This window comes from Chelonoidis abingdonii, chromosome 12 (genome assembly GCF_003597395.2).
Source record: "Chelonoidis abingdonii isolate Lonesome George chromosome 12, CheloAbing_2.0, whole genome shotgun sequence".
NCBI lineage: Eukaryota > Metazoa > Chordata > Testudines > Testudinidae > Chelonoidis > Chelonoidis abingdonii.
This window is the reverse complement of record NC_133780.1, coordinates 7,491,582-7,512,135: the sequence shown is the minus strand read 5'-3', so window position 1 is coordinate 7,512,135 and position 20,554 is coordinate 7,491,582. Positions and strand designations below refer to the sequence as shown.

General features: G+C 45.8%; 4 protein-coding genes across 4 annotated transcripts in view; 1 reads left to right on the top strand and 3 right to left on the bottom strand.

Annotated features, from left to right (window-relative positions):
• The window catches only part of LOC116825933 (zinc finger protein RFP-like), a 469,299-nt gene that overhangs the window by 27,612 nt on the left and 421,133 nt on the right, over positions 1-20,554 (bottom strand). The window lies entirely within an intron of this gene.
• Positions 1-20,554, top strand: part of LOC116830653 (E3 ubiquitin-protein ligase TRIM11-like) — a 394,044-nt gene that overhangs the window by 161,247 nt on the left and 212,243 nt on the right. The window lies entirely within an intron of this gene.
• Positions 1-20,554, bottom strand: part of LOC116825574 (butyrophilin subfamily 1 member A1-like) — a 58,994-nt gene that overhangs the window by 27,612 nt on the left and 10,828 nt on the right. The window contains exons 5-6 of the mRNA XM_075071606.1: positions 18,434-18,718; positions 16,685-16,789 (exon numbers count right to left, since the gene is read on the bottom strand). Coding sequence (XP_074927707.1) covers positions 16,685-16,789; positions 18,434-18,718 — 390 coding nt within the window. The remainder of the gene's footprint in view (positions 1-16,684; positions 16,790-18,433; positions 18,719-20,554) is intronic.
• On the bottom strand, positions 13,621-14,356 carry LOC142047651 (butyrophilin subfamily 2 member A2-like; the record flags this gene model as incomplete). Its single annotated transcript, XM_075071691.1, has 1 exon — positions 13,621-14,356. A coding segment is annotated over one exon (537 nt), but the record flags the coding sequence as incomplete, so codon positions are not given.

The following is a 20,554-nucleotide window of genomic DNA, read 5'->3' as shown; positions in this document are numbered from 1 at the left end:
AGTTGAATCCCTCACAGCCCAGCACACAGTGATGTGCATCAAATCTCTCTGGATTTTCAGGCAGATCCTGCAGCACATCTCCACTTTTCACACTTTTCTGATACTCAGACACAGTGAGGATGAGATGAGCCATGTCTGGATCCAGCATCACATTCATGGCAGTACCACAGGGAAAGCTATTCCCCAACCCATGAAGAAGTGAGCAGCATGAAGGGAAAGATCAGAAAAAGCCCAGCCCAAGGGAAAGAACTGATGCTGGAGAAGGTCCATGGGGCAGGCTCTGTCACTTCACTTGTTCCTCTGGATTTAATATGAAACAGGCACGTGAAAGCCTCACAGAACCCCAGGGCAGAGTTAAGGGTGTCTGGATGTGGACAGTGAAAATATTTCTGTTCCTCATCAAGAGCATGAACTGAGCAATAAAGCTGGTTTCAGGATTATTTATGTGACTTGGGCTTCAGACCTTCATGGTGTGTTTATTGTTAGAGGGGTATGTTTAACTTGTTACTTTATCTGCATGTTCATTACAATGTTTCCATGGGGATTTTCTCTTCCTAGAAAGGAAATCTCCCCCTGGAGTCTCACCATGTCTGTGTGATCTGATGGGTTCCCCCTTTTTCTCTCCAGTTCAGATGGTGGGACATCTGGGAGGTGGGAGGGAGGAGGAGGAAGATGAGATTTCATGCTGTCGCATTAGTAATGACATTTCCAGTCTTAATGGACATATGGTCATGGCAAATCCCAAAGACACGTGGCCAAATTGCAGACTAAACATCCCCAAATCAATCTCTAGCTAAGTCTTTAACATAGCCCAGCTGCATATTCAGTTTGTGTCCATCAGTGGTGAGGCAAAGTTTTTGGCAACCATGGGTACGTCTACACTACAGGATTATTCCGATTTTACATAAACCGGCTTTGTAAAACAGATTGTACAAAGTCGAGTGCACGCGGCCACACAAAGCACAATAATTCAGCGGCGTGCGTCCATGTATCGAGGGTAACGTCGATTTCTGGAGCGTTGCACTGTGGGTAGCTATCCTGTAGCTATCCCATAGTTCCCCCAGTCTCCCCCACCCATTGGAATTCTGGGTTGAGATCCCAATGCAGGATGGTGCAAAAACAGTGTCGCGGGTGATTCTGGGTAAATGTCGTCACTCTTTCCTTCCTCCGTGAAAGCAACGGCAGACAATCATTTCGCACCCTTTTCCCCTGGATTGCCCTGCAGACCGCCATATGCATGGCAAACATGGACCCTTTTGCCTTTATTACTGTCACTGTATGTTACTGGATCTGACTGATAGAGCGGTACTGCAGTGCTACACCAGCACATCGTTTGTTGCATACGCAGGAGACGTACCATCCTATTGTACCGTCTGCCATCATTGTACAATAGAGATGCATGATGAGTTATCAGTCATTCTTAGCCGTCTGCTGTATCCATTGTAAAATTGCATAAGATAATATATCAGTCTTCTGTACCATCGCTGCTGTCATGTGCCTCCTGGCGGCCTTCGCTGAGTCATCGGGGTGCAAAGACAAAAATGGGAATGACTCCCAGGTGCATTCCCTCCTTTATCTCTATCAAAAATGAGGTCAGTCCTGCCTAAATATGGGGCAAGAGTAACTAGAGTATCGACCAGAGCACAGGCGCGTTCGTGTCAGATCCTGCAGAAAATGATGAGCTGCATACAATTCTAGGCTGCCCTGCAACACCCACCCATGCTTCCCTCTCCCGCAGCTCCTGGGTCTACCGTTCAGGTGGCCCCTCATTGTATATGAATATAAAGAATGCAGGAATAAGAACACTGACTTTTTAGTGAGATTAAATGGAGGGTGCACTCCAGTGCTATGATATCCAGGCAGGACCTAAACAGTTGGGAAGAGAAGCCCAGCATCCACTCTATGAAGTCCAGCAGTCAGAATCTTTCTTTACCATAAAGGGGGTCTGAATAGACGCCTCAGGCCAGTTGCTATGATGACGACGGTTACCAAGCCACTCATAACCATCTGCCAGAATGCTAACAGCAGGCAGCAGCGTAGACATACGTGACATTGAAAAAAAGTCAGAAATGACTTTTTTCCGCTTTTCTTCACGGAGGGAGGGGGTAAATTGACAGCATACCCTAACCACCCGGACAAATGGTTTGACCGGCTAAGGCACTGGAGCTCAACCAGATGGCAAAATGCTTTCGGAACTGCGAGACTGGGATGCTGGAGTCCTCAGTAACCCCTCCTCTCTTCCAAGCGTCCATTTCTGATTCTTTGGCTTTCGTTACAGCTGTCCACACACTGTGCTGGTCTCTTATCATAGCCTGGAGATGTTTTCCAAATGCTTTGGCATTTTGTCTCTGTAACAGAGCTCTGATAGAACAGATTTGTCTCCCCATACAGCGATCAGATCCAGTATCTCCCATATAGTCCATGCTGGAGCTCTTTTTGGATTTGGGACTGCATTGCCACCCGCGCTGATCAGAGCTCCACGTTGGGCAAACAGGAAATGAAATTCAAAAGTTCATGGGGCCTTTCCTGTCTACCCGGCCAGTGCATCCAAGTTCAGATTGCTTTCCAGAGCGGTCACAATGGTGCACTGTGGGATACCGCCGATACCAATACCGTCGATTTGCGGCCACACTAACCCTTATCCGACATGACAATACTGATTTCAACGCTACTCGTCTTGTTGGAGAGGAGTACAGAAACCGGTTTAAAGAGCCCTTTATATCGATATAAAGGGGCTCGTTGTGTGGATGGGTGCAGGGTTAAATCGGTTTAACGCTGCTAAGTTCGGTTTAAACGCGTAGTGTAGACCAGGCCCATGTGGTAAACATGCTTGGGAATTCCTTGGTCTTCCAGCTTAATAATATATCCATACTAAGAAAGGCACCAAAGCCGAACCAGTGCTGATGGAGGTGATTATTGGATTCAGCTTTAAATATCCTTGAATTTTTAACTGACGTAATGGTGTTTTACTTATGAGACAGAAAAAGAGATGGACAGACAGACAGACAGACGGACAGACAGACAGAGATCTTTAATAAAATCTAGGACTCATATGGGATGAGATAAGGTGTTTGGGTGCTGGTCAGTGACACTGTTTCTGATTATTTGGTGTCTTTGAGTTTTTGTTCATGTTTCTTTAGTGAAGCTGTTTCCATGGGAATTTTCTCTTCATTTAAATATAATCCCCCCCTGAAATCTCACCCTTTGTGTGTGATGCCAGAGATTTCCCACTGTTCTTCTCCGTTTCACATGGCAGAGAGGAGGGAATAAAAGGATCAATAAGATTTCGTTCTGTGACATTTACAATGGTATCACCACCATTAATCGTTCTAGGTTAGTGTTCTAATTATTACACAGGAATACATACAGTCAGATCTTCTTAAAGAGGCCTGATAAAAATTAATCTGAACCTTGCACTTCTATTTCCTCTTTCGTTTAGGCATCTCAAAGCTGCTGAATCAACAGCCACTAAACCTCACAGACATCTTAAGAAATACTATCTGTGGGAAAGATTTTCTGTTACCTCCCTATGCCCTGACTGTCCACACACCCTCCCTTCCGTTTGTTTCTCTCAACCTAGACTCAGATTCTGCCAAGACTCCAGTGCAAAGTAGCTTTACACACACTGGATCCTTTGACAGGACAGAAACTTTGACTCTTGGCAAGATCAGGGCCCTAAAGTGTGAGCTCTCTAAAGAGGCCAGATACAAATTAATCTGAGCCCTTGTGCTTCTATTTCCTCTTTTGTTTAGATACTTCAAAGCTGCTGAATCAACAGCCACTAAAGCTCACAGCCATCTTAAGAAAGACTCTCTGTAGGGGAGATTTCCTGTTACCTCATCCTCTCCTGCCCCTCCACCCCCAGTTTGTTTCTCTCATCCTCCCAGTGCAGCTTCTCCTAACCTAGACTCAGATCCTGCCAAGACTCCAGTGCAAAGTAGCTTTACACACATTGGATCCTTTGACATGATTGAAACTTTGACTCCTGGCAGGATCAGGGCCTTGCACTGTGAGCTCTTGGGTGTTATTTACTCAGTGTTTGCGCAGAGCTCAGCACAATGGGGCCCTTGTCCTCCATAGACTGTACTAGGAATAAAATAAATTTATTTTATAGATGTGGAAACTGAGGTAGGAGCTGGTTGGCTCAATGAGCCAGATTCACTCTTGCACTGGCAAAGGGATAGAGGAGGGGCAGTTTGTGACTCCCTTGTTCAGTGGCTGCAGGGGCTAGTGCAGACCTTGGCACAGGCTGTTGAAGTCATGAGATTGAGCCAAAGTCATTCCCCTGTTTCATTGGCTCCTGAGGGGCTTTTCATGAGTCAGCCTCTCCCCAGCCCCATAAGAAATCATGAAATTAGCCCCAACGTCATGGTTTGTTTGGTTTTAGGATTATATCATTTTTTTTGCCGTTTGATGTCCGAACTGCCCTTGCCACCTCTATGTGTGTGTGTGTCCTTCACCTCCATTCCACAGACTGGACCCTGGAAGGTTGCAGTGTGGTCCCCTCTTCCCCTTCCCAGGCTGAGTGTTGCAGGCAGGGGCTAGAACAAAGGAACTGGCTGCTGCTCACATGTAACTTCACTGGATCAGAATCTGCTTCCCATCAGAATTTGCTACTTTGCTGTTATTGAACATGCTCCAGTGTCCTGAACAGGGAACAGCATTTACTGAAAGGCTCAAACATCCAAGGCTGAAATCTCTCACGTTATAAACAATCCAAAGGTGACGTCTAAAACCTACATCTGTAAGGAAAACTTCTACTGTCTGTAGGATGATTGTGCTCTACAAAAAGCTCAAGGAATTCAACAGGGATAAATGCCCCAGCTCTGTGGGAGGGGATCTTTTCCTTAAGTCAGGCCACTTTTACAGGTCAGTATTTAACTGGGAACAACTTCATACTATCTATAAAAAAATACCTGGCATTTGTGTTAACTTTTTAATCAGCGCACAGTCAAGCTGAAGAAAACCCAGCAACTAATGTCATGTTGGCTCATTATTCAACTTTTTCTTCTTTAACTGAGATTTCACAGCTACTGTTCATGCACATTTCGCACAGAGTAATTTTCTAACCTTTAGCCTACAACATTTCCCAGTGATGAATGCTCCCGCCTTAGACCTTACATTCAGCGACGTGGGGTCGGCAACCTTTCAGAAATGGTGTGCTGAGTCTTCATTTATTCACTCTCATTTAAGGTTTTACATGTCAGTCATACATTTAACATTTTTAGAAGGTCTCTTTCTATAAGTCTATAATATATAACTAAACTATTGTTGTATGTAAAATCAATAAGGTTTTTAAAAAGCTTAAGAAGCTTCATTTAAAATTAAATTAAAATGCAGAGCCCCCCGGACCGGTGGCCAGGCCCCGGGCAGTGTGAGTGCTACTGAATATCAGCTCGCTTGCACCCTGTAATAAGAAGAGATCCTGAGACATAAGCCCTTGTATTAGAGGTCTGAGGTGAGGCAGAAGCTGTTCACAGAATCTGACTAAGAGCTGGTCTACACTAGGAGGGAAGTGTCGATCTAAGATACGTAACTTCAGCTACATGAATAGCGTACCTGAAGTCGAAGTATCTTAGATCAATTTACCTCGGGTCCTCACGGCGCGGGATCGACGTCTGTGGCTCCTCTTGTCGACTCTGGTACCGCTGCTCGCTCTGGTGGAGTTCCAGAGTCGACGGGGAGCGCATTTGGGGATCGATATATCGCGTCTAGATGAGATGCGATATATCGATCCCCGATAAATTGATCGCTACTCGCCGATAGGGCATGTAGTCTGGACGTACCCTAAGAAGTGCTAGTCACAAAGCACTCATGCAAACACATCGCAACATCAAGTAGTACCAAAACATTCTGATATCAAGAATGGTACAAAAACATTTCCCAAGGATAAGAGGAACACGCCGAGCTCTCCTAAAAGCTAAGGTCAGGATAATAGAATATTAAGGTTGGAAGGGACCTCAGGAGGTCATCTAGTCCAACTGCCTGCTCAAAGCGGGACCAATCCCCAGACAGATTTTGCCCCATATCCCTAAATTGCCCCTTCAGGGACTGAATTCACAACTCTGGGTTTAACAGGCCAATGCTCAAATCACTGAGCTATCCTACACAATAAATATTTTAATTGCACCAACATGTACAAGGTGACATCAGGGGGCTGTACTAACTTGTTTGTGTTAGGGTATAAAGACAGGGCCAGATTAACCTTTTGAGGGCCCTCATGTAGTCGTTGTGGGCTCCGACTGTGGGCCTGGTGTGGCAGTGCCATCGGTGCCATAGTATACCCAGTACTGAATCTCAGAGACATTTTTCATTTTGATCACACCCCTCTACATGACTATATGCATTGCCATATACAGTTCCCTCAGCCCCCAGTTTTTCTCATTAAGCTGTATATCCATGTGGGTTTACGAGTGTCCACAGTGAGCAGAACTTTCATAGTGATCAGGGGAAACTCCCCACAGATTTATCTCCTTGACTCCTTCCTCATTCAAACCTTCTATAACCATGTCTCCAGTACCACCCTATGTCACCAGTCACTGTATGTGGTTCTGGTCTCAGCTCAATAGTTTCACAGCCAGCAGATACCTGATCAGTTCTACCAAATCCCTCCTTCAGCACCCATCCTGCCATTTGAGCAAGCCATTTGCAAACACCATTTCCCCAAAGTGAGGACTTAGCCCCTGGGAACCTGAAGTCATCAGCCTTTCTCCCTCTGCTCCCATCTACACGCTAGTCTGCTACTTGGTCACCACCACCTCTGCCTATGCGTGTTTCCCTTCCACCTTGTACGTGTACTCAGCCAGCTGAGGCTATTCTCCCCTGCATGCCTGACCTGCTTCCTCTTTCCCTGCTTTCCTTGACATTCCTTTCCTACAGGTGACCTCTGCTCCTTGAGGTTAACTTGTTTCTTTATCCACTCCTAGTTAATGGCCCCCAGTAGTCACAGAGCCACCTGCAGCTTCTTTGGCTACAGCCATGGGGCTAATTGCCAGAGGCCAGCCTTAGATAGCTGCAGCTGCAGCAACGGAGGGGTGGCAATTCCAAGGCTCAGCATGCTTGAACCTTGCAACGGCTATGGACTTTGGACTCTAAATCCTCAGTGCTGGCCCTAGGCAGCTGCAGACTCTGGAGTTAGGTGCTTCCCTCCTCTAGGCCATGGCTTTAAGTATCTGAGATGCCCATCACCTGCAGAAGAGGCCACCAAGTCCCATGTACTCCTCAGCTAGCACAGTCATGCAGAAAATACAGCCTGAAGGATTTCGGGGGCTGGGGTGCCAGGAGGTTCCCATCCCTGAGCAGCAGCTCTGCAACAAGCTCACATGGCCCCTCTCCGCTGTGGGACCAGGACCCTGTGAAGACAGTGGAGTTACCCTGTGTATAACCAGTTCTGTCCAACGTGAGTTGGAATCTTTTCATGGTCTTTAATGGACTGTGTATTAAAGCGAAGGACCCCATTCTAGACTCTAGGAGGAAAGTGCATTCTATGCTGCACTGGTTTACTATTGTAACAGGAAGGTCTCACGATACCTAGTGAATAAGCAACACCTTTTCAGCACCTAACTTTTTCTGAGAGGCCTCCTGCCCAATTACTAAATGTAAACCTGCTTCTCTTACAAGGGCTGAAAATATCAGGTAGTATGGTTATAAAAGCAAGGCACTTCTGAATTCAGCAAGAATTTTGGATCTGCACAGAACACAGACAGGACTGGTTCCTGCATGGTTACAGAACTGCAATCAAGTGGAACAATTTTCAGCTTGTGTGAGTGGAGGAGATCTGATCCATATTGTAAGACTGTCCTACACACAAAAGGAAAAGTTGAGGTGCCTTTGTTATTCTTTTCTTCCACTCTTCATTTCTGTGGGGAATTTGCCAATGCAATATCACAGTCTCCTTTTTAAACAAACAAAACTAAAAAAAAAAATGGCAATGGCTGTTGAAAATAGCAATTCCAGTCCTAGTTAGAACTGGAAAGACTCCTGCTTGTTGCTCAATTTTATCCTACTTTTTCTACAGCAAATTAGAGTGGATCCGCAAATTTGATTTGGGAGAAATGAAGTAATAGCTGCCAAAATTGAGCTTGAGCACTCCTGAATTTTGAGGGTGTTCAGATCTGGAAAGCAAGTGCTAGATTCCCTTTTTAATATTAGATAAATCTGGTAAGGAAAAGTCCATTTCTGTTTCCATGGCTCAGAAGTGGAAATCCTCCTATACTGTATCTAAAGCTGTCCAGGACTTCTAGTAGAGCCTCCCCTCCCGTACTTTTCATTTTAACTTCTCCTGGTGGGGTCCACAAACCTCCCTTCTGTGCTTCTGATTGAATGGATAGTGCACCTCTTTGTCCACCCAATTCCTTCTTTGGGGGCTGTGACTATGCGGTTCTGGTGAGACGCAACTGAGAGTGCCAATTCAGGACCAATTGCTTAAACAGGGCAGTTACAGTCCAAGGCTGGGGTTTTCCCACCTCTAAGGCAAACCAAACCAGCCAGACAAGGAAGACTTTGGTCTCACCCCACTGGCTAACCACAAGTCACACAAGCAATTTCCTTAGACACTCCAGTCTTCCAGTATCACCACCAGTCCCTCTCGTCCTGGGGATCAATGGTTATGAAAACCAACACCCCAATAAAAGAAAATAGGTTCTCTCAATCCCAAAGAATCAAGCCCCAGACCCAGGTCAATATACAAATCAGATCTTACCCACAAACCACGCTGTTGCCAATCCTTTAGAATCTAAAATCTAAAGGTTTATTCATAAAAGGAAAAAGATAGATGAGAGCTAGAATTGGCTAAATGGAATCAATTATATACAGTAATGGCAAAGTTCTTGGTTCAGGCTTGTAGCAGTGATGGAGTAAACTGCAGGTTCAAGTCAAGTCTCTGGAGAACATCCCCCACTGGGATGGGTCAACAGTCCTTTGTTCAGAGCTTCAGTTTGTAGCAAAGTCCCTCCAGAGGTAAGAAGCAGGACTGAGATGGAGATGAGACATCAACCTTTTATAGGCTTTTTCCAGGTGTAAGAACACTTCTTTGTTCTTACTGTGGAAAATTACAGCAAAATGGAGTCTGGAGTCACATGGGCAAGTTCCTTCACTTTGCTGAGTCACAAGGTGTATCTGCCTTCTCTCAACGGGTCAGTTGTGTAGCTGATGGTCCTTAATGGGCCATCAAGCAGGCTAGGCAGAGCTAATACCAACTTGTCTGGGATGTCTCCCAGAATTATAGCACAAATCTGAAATACAGACAGGATAGAGCCAATACTCATAACTTCAACTACAAAATGATACATACATATAGACAGCATAATCATTACCAGCAACCCGTAACCTGGTCTTAGACACCTTATATGACCCCCCTGCATAAGATTTGGTGCCACTACAGGATCTTGGTTGCAATCATGTTCTATATGGTCCTAGATTATATCAATAACGTCACAGGGGCTGCCAGGCGAGGTCACACCAGCAGCCCTAATCCAGTCTGGGGAAGTGATATCTGGGCCAAAAGCCTTCCATTCCTTGGGCACACTTGTTCCCCATTCACGCTGCCACCCCCTTCTAGCAGCCAGCTTTCCATTCACAGCAAGCTGCAGTGCCTGGGGTTTCAGCTTCCTCACCCCCTCCTCATCCCTTTCCTGTTGATAGCAGTCAAGGGAATGCTGGGAAATGTAGTTCTTTCCCCGCTCCAGGGCCAACTCTATAGGCAGGGAGCTGGCCAAGAAACTTCAGCTCCCAGGGCCCTGCAGCTTCTCAGATCCCATGGATACCTGCTGCTCTGAGGCTCTGCTTCTGCAGTGCTGAGAGAGAGGAGGAAGTGAGTGTTATGAGGCCCCTTGTGAGCTTGGGCCCAGCGTTATGGTAAATCCGGCACTGTATAAAGATGTGTCTCAGAGGGAGCATCTTGGGCTGGCCTAGGTGGCAGTGGAAAGTCCCACCACTGACTGAGCTGCATCCATTGTGATGGACATACAAGTCTTAGTATCCTCATAGAGGCTGCCAGGTGCTATTACCATGCTTTGTCGACAATAAACCTAGCCTGGAGCCTTCGTCCCTTAATGGATCTTGCAGTCATTGGGCGGTTCGCTCAAGGTCTCTTGTGCTAGCTGCGTGCACAAGGCTGGGGGGCACATGGAGGGAACACACACACAGCAAAACATCTGTTAACATCTCACCACAAGGGGTTCCTTGTAAGAATGTGGGACCCCAGGATAGTGGGGGGTGGGACCCTGAACATCAAGAGACCAGCAGGAAACAGAACCTCTATCTGCACTGCCAGATTATATCTCCCTCCCTTGCTATATGTGGTCTGTCACTGTCCACGGAGCAGCCCCCCATGCATATCCCAAGAGGAATCCTCTGTTATGACTCCATCGCTGTCCTAGAGGCTGAGAAGCATCTATGATCATGACTGAACCTTTAAGAATCCAAAGTCTTTTCAAGATTAATTGAATAAAATTCATTGAATAATAATAAAAAATCATCCCCTGAAGCCACTGCCCTCACTCTGCCCTCATTTGAGACAACAATCTGCTTCCTGCAATACAAGGGGGCTAACACAGGAAAGTGGGAGGGGTAGGATGGGCAGAATTTGTGCAGGAGCCAAAAGGTGTCCAAAGGAGAGTGAAACAGGGGTTGGGGGCCACGAGGGAGGGGAAGGAGAGAGGCTGATGGGTGAAATCGGGGACAGGGTGCAGGCACCGGGGTTCAGAAAGAGGGAGATGCACGTCCTGTTTTCAGGGTACAAGTTCCCTTGGCACCTGTTTCTGCCTCTGGCCGTGTGCACCTCTGCCCCATTCTAGGAGTGTGAGGTGCCTATCTCCCACCTAAGCCCCAAAGTGAGTCATGGACCGGGGAAAGATCAGCATTCAGCTGCTGATCTTGTATGTGGGGCCTGATCCTCCCAGCATGCCTGCCAGATTGGGTCCCATTCAAACAGCTGTTCAACGGAAGAGGTGGTGGTGCCCACCTTATAACTTCTAGCCCAGTGATTAAAGCATTGAGCTGGAAAGTGGGAACCCCAGTTCAGTCCCACCTCTCTGCCAGGAAGAATTTGAACTGTGTCTCCCCCACCGCTCAGACTGGCATATTAATCACTGTGACAGGGTCCCCAGACTGTGGGACTGCTGAGCTCTCTGTCCCACCAACCTGAGCTGCCCCTCGCACTGTGATGCTGATGAAAAGCTACAAACCTCTTGCAGGTGCTTCCCTTACTCAGCCACCCACAGGCAGGGACCCACCCAACTGAGTTACTTGAATGCTTTTGCTAGCCACTCATAAACCGACAACAGAGAGGCTCCAGCTGATTCCCCCCAGCTCCTCAGCTGTGCACCCCAGAACTTTACCATCTTGCACAGAAGCCTGGCCAGTGTCAGTTCATTTCACGGAGTCTGCGCCTCCCTCAATGTGGAGAGGACATACACCAGCGTTGGCAAACTGACCTGAGATTTCCAAAGCACTTCAACCAAAACACACTGTTTTAGGGAAAATATAAAAGCGATTTATTAGCTACAGAAAGATCATTTTTAAGGGATTATAAGTAGTAAACAGAGATCAAAGCTGGTTTCTCAAGAAATAAAAATAAATTTGCAGCCTGAGTTCTACAGACTAAATAGGATTTCAGTCAAGCAGTGTCTCACCCTGAAAGATGGTACAAGCAGGCTACAGATCCTCACTACACAGGCTGGAATTGCCTTCCAGCCTGGGACCCCCTCCCCCATTCAAAGTCTTTGCCCTTCAGACACTCCTCCAGATGTTGCATTGGGGGAGGAAGTGGGAGAAAAGCCAAGCGTTGGGATCCTTCAGCCTCTCCCGTTAAAGGTGTTCCACTTGGGATAAATACTGACAGAGTGATGAGAACAGAGTGGTTGGATCCAGGGTCTCCCCCTGCTCAGGTGGGTGCCCCAACCATTGGACTACAGAGACATTCTCTTTCTCTCTCTGGCCATGACTGTTCCACTGCAGATAAACACTTAAATGGACATTGGCCAGAAAGTGAGAATGACTCTGGGGTCCTGTGGTCAGGGAGCCCGTCTGAGGGGTGGGAAGTCCTGGGGCCAGTTCCCCAGCTCCAGTCGCTCCATTATGTATCCAGAGTAGACCAGCTGCAATAGAGGAAACTGAAGAATCCCACCCTCAGACTGTACCATAGCTCAGTGGTCACAGCACCCACCTAGAAACTGAGTAACCCCAGTTTAAATCCTTTCTCCCCCTGTGGCAAAGAGGGGGGCACTGAACCTGGGTCCCCAACATCCCAGGCAAGTGTGCTATCACTGGCTTAAAGTTATGAAGTGGCTAGCAGCACCAAAACAACTCCTACCTTTCCCCCCACCCACATGTGTGCAGCACAGCAGGCACCTCACTCATTCCCAGAAGAAAGGCCTCAGGAGGTGGGTTCCCATTCATGGATTGCTGAGCAGAGGTAGGTGCCCCATCAGCAGTGCAGACTTAGGCACTTATCTTTGAGAGAGGGGCAGGGGTTAGGACACACCCCTGTTGTTAGCATCTCCCACTGGGCAGTTTAGATGGCTCCCCACCTAGCGTGCTGGCTCTTGTGGGTGGCATTGTGAGGCACCTGCCTGTCTCTGTTCGTTGTGCTGGGAGACTAGGCACCTAAGCCAGGCTTTGTAGGTCGCAGTGTTTTTCTTGTGATGTTCTAGGCACCTAAAAATGACGTGCGGTGATGCTCAGTGTTGCAATGCCTAAATCTCTTGATGGATCCCACCCCCAGTGATTTACATTAGAAGCTCACAGAAAACAAAGTCACAGCCCTGGCCGAAAGTGGGGTGTCTCCCTTTAGGTCCCATCTCTTAGCTCATGGCCACCCTAGAAGAAAGGGTATTTTCAAAGCAACAGCAAACACGAGGCAGTGATCTCATTACACAGTCCTAGTGGCGATGAGGCAAGTGATGCTTTCACCTCAGTTTAGCTAATCAAGGTTACCGATAACCCTCCCAAACATCCCCCAACCCCCAGAATTCTTCTTGACCCGTGACCCTGAGGTGAAACCACCACTTGCCTTGTCTACACACGGATTGTACAATGAGAGAGAGAAACCTGCACCCTAATATAGACAACCCCCTGGAGAACATCTCACGGAGCAGGTCCCATCCCATAAACACCGCCCTGGACACCACAATTGCTGATGGGCAGAAGAAACGTGAACAACATATTTCATATATCCTTAGCCACCTCTGAAAAAATTCAACACCATGTATTCAGATCCCTCTCCACAAAGCCCAGCTGAGGAATTCCTGATTGACATGGCTGTAGACAGCACAAGGGACACAGCACAGGCTGGATAGCAGCAGATCACAGCAAAACTCCAGCTCCCATGAGAGGGACATGCCACTATATTGCTTGCTGGTGCTGCGGGGACACAACCAAGTAGGGAAGCAAATCCCATGACTCTGCCCCCAACAACTGCAGCCAGAAAACTACAAAGGGACAAATCAGAATTGTCTTTCATGCTTTATTTACCATGAACACTCATCAGAGGGAAAAGGAGCTTCAAGAAACAGCTTCAATACTCACACCAATGGAAAACAGACCCACAGGTTTGGGGAACCATTTTTTTTAATGACACTGAAATGGCAACAAAGTCAAGGAAGTAACATATGAAATGAATGAGTGACAGTCTCACTTTCAGTGACGTTTTATAAATCTCTGTGCTGCAGGGAGGGATGGGGGAGGAGTTTCCATGGGATATAGAATTAAGAGAACATAGGACTGGGTGGACAGGATGATGCCAAGATCATAGAGACTGGGATGTGTGAGACTAGACAGGCTGATTTCAGGGTCCTCAGTGGAATATACCCCCCGTCTCTCAGGGACACAGTTTGAGCTGGCTTTCCATCCCCAGCCAGAGCCAGGGTCGGATTCTCTCCCCAGGGACGGAGCCTGGCGGGAAAGTGAAGATCGGGGCCTCGTTACCAGCATCGGTAAATGTCACCTGCCCCCGTTCACAGTCCAGACAAACCCGGATCCTGCTGGGGGCCCGGCTCAGGAGCAGGCGGGTTGTAGGGGCGGTGAGAGCCTGGTACTGGCCCTGCCTCTGATCCACAGCCCAGATCCCCTCCTCAGGGCTAAGGCTGATCCCTCCCTTCCTCCTTACAGACTCTCTGGCCACCCCCACAGCCCAAAGTAGCCCAACTCCCACCTCCACCTCCCAGTAATGTCTCCCTGAGGTGAACCCCTCACAGCCCAGCACACAGCCCTTAATGTCAAATCTCTCCGGATTGTCATTGTCGGGCAGATCCTGCCATGTGTCTGCCCATCTCACGCTTTTCCGATCCTCAGACAGGAAGAGTTCTGGATGAGCCGTGTCTGGATCCAGAGTCACATTTGCTAGGGGGAGAGAGAATCAGAGCGTTAGGGGCACAACTCCACCTTTGGGGAGTGTTTCATCATATCAGTGACAGAATCTGTCCCAGCTGGACAGTGAACCAGGAAATCTCCTTCCGATCTGGCTCTGAATGGGACGCAGCTCTGAGATCTCAGCATTTACTCGAGAATTTCACTCCCCAGTCAGAGACAGGTCACTGACATAACATAAAGACTTACTGACCCAGTCCTGAGACTCATAATCTTTCCCCTTGTGCACCCATCTATCCTGAGAGTGGGGATTAGAGACCCTGGAATCACAGGGAAGCCCTAGATTTCCCCTCACATCATTCACACGGTCACAACGATCTTTTCTCTGATGTGCCCTCCCTCCTTTGTATTTAAAGTCCTGGAGCTTGGATGTCTCTTGTTGATGCCACCCTGACACCTGCTCCATCCTGCCACATATCTGAGATCTGTTGATAATAACATGATTCAATAGATTCCCTAATTAAAATTCTGTAGCTAGTCATCAGGGCCAGACAAAGAGAATTATCACTCTAGATTTCATTTCTAACAAAGATTTTTATTTATGAGCAAGGGGCTTCAACAAGAGAGGAGAGTTAGTGGTGGAGAGAGAAGAAAGAGGGTTTGAGATAAATGAATGCATGGTGGAGAAGGTGGATAAGATCAGGGCGGCATGCTGTGGGGGGCGCTCTGCCGGTCGCTGGTCCCGCGGCTCTGGTGGACCTCCCGCAGGTGTGCCCGCGGAGGGTCCGCTGGTCCCGCGGCTCCACTGAAGCCGTGGGACCAGCGGACCCTCCGCAGGCATGCCGCCGAAGGCTGTCTGCCTGCCGCCCTCCCAGCGACCGGCAGAGTGCCCCCCGCAGCATGCCGCCCCAAGCACGCGCTTGGTGTGCTGGGGCCTGGATCAGCCCCTGGATAAGATGGTTAAAAACAGCAGAAAGTTGGGATCTGGCAGAGTGAGCAGAAAGGAGAGACCCCTGTCGATGGAAAGAAGACAAAAGAAGCACAAGCTGAGCACTGAGCACAGGGACTCCCTGGTTTGAACTCATGTGTCTGGTCAGCGCTCTTGTTCCTCTACCTGACACTAGGGCAGGGATCCTAAGAAACAACTACTGTTCAGTCACTCGGAGCAGGGAAATTTCCAAAGTTATGGGAGCAATGCGTAAGGAGGACATGCGACGATGGTCCTTTCCTCCCCCTCCTTTGACCCTCAGCACCCTCCCTTCTTCCACCTGGGAAATATTACAGATTTCTCCTTGTTTATTTGCACAGCGAAAGGGAGCAAGATCCCCCATTGATTAAATATGATTTTTAATTACCTGCATCACCCAGGGATCTCCTCCACTCTGGAAGAAAACACAGATGAGGATGAGAAATAAGCCAGACAAATGCAGTATCAATAGGATTCATTATCATAGAAAAGGCTGAATCAGTTAGAGAAACTAAACAAAACAAAAAATGCCCTTACCTAGCTCTGTTTGAAGTTTACCTAAATAATAAACAGAAAGAAAATGCCTCACTCAAGACACATGTACAGTACTGGCTTCCTACCCATTACCGACATAACAAGTTAGGCAATTAATATTGGTTATATTGCTTATGATCTTCAAGTTGACATGGTCACAGTCATTCAAAAATCTTTCATAACATAACATTGGTTCTACCAGGAGCAAAAATGGAACTTACTGATAATGCTGAGATGTTTTCCTAAAAAAAAGAAAATATGAATACAATTATTTAGAGTCTTTTTCAGTGACTCCAGATTTAAAAGGATCTTTTCATTATGAGTTCTCAAGTAATAACAATGTTGTCCATCTACTAAGCCATTGCAGCTCTCAAGGGACTTGCAGGTATGTTCCCAGTGGAACAGAAATCAGTGACACTGAGGCTGGGTACCTTCTAAGTGTAATTTGATTATTTACACACATAGACCTGTCCTAGAACAGAGATGGGCATAAACAGCACACAGGCAATCAAAAACCCCATAAGGCAGGGATTTTCATAGGAGCCTAAGGGAGTTAAGAGCCAAAGCATATTGAATTCAAATGGGAGTTGGGAACCTGACTCCCTCAGGCCCCACTGAAAATCTAGTTAAACTAGTGGAAACCTAGTTTTAGGCTTATTTTAAGATGAATAGGAACAGTTTTAAAATTAAGCTGAAGTAAACTCTTCTCAAACTGGTATGTGTCCACATAGGAGCTTGCTCTGTCTTAAAAAAAAAATCTATTTAAATTCACACCTTAAGCTGGTGTAACTTTCTCATGTAGAAAAGTCTAAACTGTCTTTTCAAAGGAGAAAACCTCAGTCTGATTACACTGTATCTTCCTCTTTGGAGATTTACCTTTTAATTTGAACAGAAAAAGAGTAAGGCCGATGAACACCAACAAAATCACCAAAGTCACACTCCAACCCACCATCCAGGGAGATACTCTTGGGAAAAAAGAATCTGAAACACAAAGCCCACATTAGTTTGGAAATAGAAATAACAAACAGTACACTTTTATTGTAGGAAAATGTGTCACACCAGGATTTGTGTGAAATACGTGTGGAAAAATTTCCTCCCTGCAATATAAAAACTGGCAGAAAAGAGAGGTTCTGCTCACACTCTTTTGGAAGTACCAAATGATGTATTAAATACTATCAAAAGTACTATCACCCTACACCTCATCCCCTCCTCCCTCTCTCTAGGTGGAGCTAGTCACATCACTTGTTATTAAAGTTGCTCGACACTTCCCATTATAGGGCCTTCTTTTCATTTGCTCATTACTTTGCCAATCTACCCTATATGGCGAGAAAATGTCCATGCTGGTTCTCTGCCTCAGGCTGAACTTTTTTTAAAAAAAAGTTTTAGCCAAAATGGCTCCATGATTTCTAAGAATGGGGTTAGGGAATAACACATTGTTCAGATACTTAAATAAAAGAAAAATCAGTGTGTGTGCACACACGGCTATGTTTGTGAATAATTATATATATAGTTAGTAGTGGGTTTGTTTATATTTTAATTCTGCTTCCTTTACACAAGTTCTTAATTTTGTTGAATAACCAGGGATTTTGACCCTATCACCCAACTCAGGAGCAAATTCAGGGAAAAGTGTTTCCATCCTTTCATGAAATTAATACTACAATTAAAACATGTAGGAAGAGAAATTATAGTTAATCATCAAATTTCCCAACAGAAAACTTACACATAAGTAAAATTTAAACTTTTGTAACACCAGGGAATTTCATAGTAAAAGAAAATCTGAGGTTTTAAGAGAGGAAATCAATAATTAAAGCAGAGCAGATAAATATCCCAGTACTCTTCACTTCAGCACAGGAATTCCTGGCATAGGAATTGATCCAAATCCTACTGACATCTTTAACGGGCTTTGGCTCAGGCCAACAGGGTTTTGTTGTTATGGCAACCCCTGTCCCTGTGAAGTCTGCTAAAGGGTGAGAAATCAAACTCCACACTAAAATGTGGACCTTTTAGTGAGTGACACACTGAAATGACTGTTCCGGGGGCTCCAGACTTTCATGGCCCTGCCTTGCTTCTGATCTGCCATGAACAGAGACTCAACAAATTTCCTCTGTGTTGAAGAGATCAAAGCATATCACATCTCCCTCTGCATATTCATTAGGGCAGGAAGTCTAGTCCTTGATCCACCAGTCCACTAGAAGACAGAAAGTCCAACCAATCAGTAGGGCCCCCAATACACCTTACCACTGACCTGTGGCCACTGTTTGAAAATGAAAATTTAATGTGACTTTAAATATCCATTTAATGTAATATAGGTCTACAAACACTAACCATCATGTTTGAATCACAATAATAGACATATATAGTGTTACTACAGGGCACTGCCATGCATTAACATATTTGGATTTCTTTTACATTTAACCTTAACCCTGACTCTACTGGGTTTAAAATGCTTGTTTTTGAGATCATAACAATATTCCCTGGAATGCATTTTATCCTAAAGTGTGCTCTCAACCTAAACTTTCTCTTAATGTAGCTTTTTATGGGGAAATATTTTAACTTTTGTTATTAATTAACAATCTGATTTCTTCCTTTTCGATATTACAGTGTGTGGTTTTGGTGGTAACTGACCTGATATATAAAATGTTACCGATTCTTTTTCTTGGTTCAGGTGGGTGTTCCTTATAGCACAGGACAAATTCTTGTTTGAATTTTCTGTTATAATGATAGAATTTCTTATTTCAAAAAGACTGCGTTCCTCTTCAGATTTGGTTTTAGTTGATGCAGACAAAGGCTGCCCTTTGAGATTTCTCCACAGCACCTCGGGCTCCGGGTACCATCTGGCCGACTGACACACCACTCGGATCCCTCCATCCTGGTGACCCTCAACAGAGATGTGAGGTGCAGAGCCTGAAGCTAAAATGAATCCGTGTTAAAAGAGATCAATATACAGCCCAGCATATAAAAGTTTATATTTTCAATAAAACAATCGAATACACTTTCTTTATGGCTGATATTCATGGCAATGTGTCTTCAACAGGATTTCAACACTTGTTAAATCTTTGTTTAACTGTGCTGCAGCACTGGGCCCTCAGCGATGGAAGTGAAAGCCTTACAGAATGTTGGAGCGTGTTATCAGCTGTGTTGTAGGTGATGTGAAGGGGGCAAGGAATGCAAGAGATTTCCCCCTTGATTTCTGATTTTATAATGTTGGAGGCATATTTTTTACGCTTATTACCTCCGGGTGGCCAATGTGAGGCAGCTAGTTACTGAGACACCTTAAGGGTACTCCAGGGAGTTGTGGGGCACGTGAGGAAGTTTCTCAAGATGGAGGCTCGGTTAGTTGTCACTGTGAATGCGTACCAGAATAAAAGATCTCCTTTTCCAGTTCTAATCTCTTTTGGGTTTCCATGTCCACTGAAGGCAGGACAAAGAGTAATGGGCTTAATCTGCAGCAAGAGAAATTGAGGTTTGATGTTAGGAAAAGCTTTCTGACTGCAAGGATAGTTAAACTCTGGAACAGGCTTCCAAGGGAGATTGTGGAATCTGTCAGTGGAGAGTTTTTTTAGACGAACCTATCAGGGACAGTCTAGATTTACTTGGTCCTGTGTCAGTGTAAGGGGGCTGGACTCAATGACTTCGAGACCCCTTCTAGCCCTACATTTCTATGATTCTGAATCCTACATAGGCAACGAAGATAAAATCAAAACAAGAGGCAGCAAGTTCTACACACTGCATGTGTAAGTGAAAACCTTTTTTTATTGTATAGGAAAAATAGTTGCATAGGGAAAAATGAAAAGAGTATAATGTATACCAGGAGGACTGGATTCAGTACTCAGAGACAGACTCTCTCAGTACTTCATCACAAATGATATAGAGGATGATAAAAAGAAACATGCCATTTTATTGAGCATTTGTGGAGCAAAAACCTATAGTTTGGTGGCCCTGGAAAAGCCCAGTGTCAAATCTTTTGATGAACTGGTTAAAGTTGTCATGTGCCATTATAACCACAGTGGGGCGAGGAGGGGCTGGGTGTGCATGCCTGCATGGGAGACATTAATCACCATCAGAGGGTGACTGCTGGGCATGCATGAGTGCCAACAAATGAAAGAGATTCCGTCCCTCTCGCTTGCTACTGCGGCTTGCCCAGCGCGGAGGGATAAGGCTTTGGGTTGTTAGGCATGATGCAGGCTTTGTCCCCTGAGGCAGAAATGTAGTAGCCTTCCTGTCTATGTTCCTTCATTGCAACGAACCAATTAGCTGTTTTGCCAGGGTTGGAAATGCAATTAGCCAGCGCTATCCCTTAAATTGCTTGGATGCTCATTTTACAGCAAACAACAGGAGTTGGACAAACAAAATTTAGTTTTTGGTTGAGAAGGGATAAGATATGACAGAATAAGAGTTTGCTCTGTGCATTTCTGAAAAACTGTTTCAATGCTTGAAATAAAACAAACACTCTTCTTGATGTAAAAAAAACAAAAACAATAAAACCCCACATTGTTAATGTTGCTATTGATAGTTAATGATCTCATTCTCTGAGGCAGAAGTGTGGCAGCCTGGCTGCACTGTAACATTGTTAATGTTTCTACTGTTAGTTAACCGTTCCCATTCTCAGTCTATTCCCCCAGGAGCATAAAACCTGTAAAAGTTTTAAGACCTGGAGCACCCATAGAGTTGGCACCTATGGTACTGAGCATGCTCCAGGGGCCGCGGTGTGAAGAATTTTTTCAAGATGGAGGCTTCTTGGTTGTC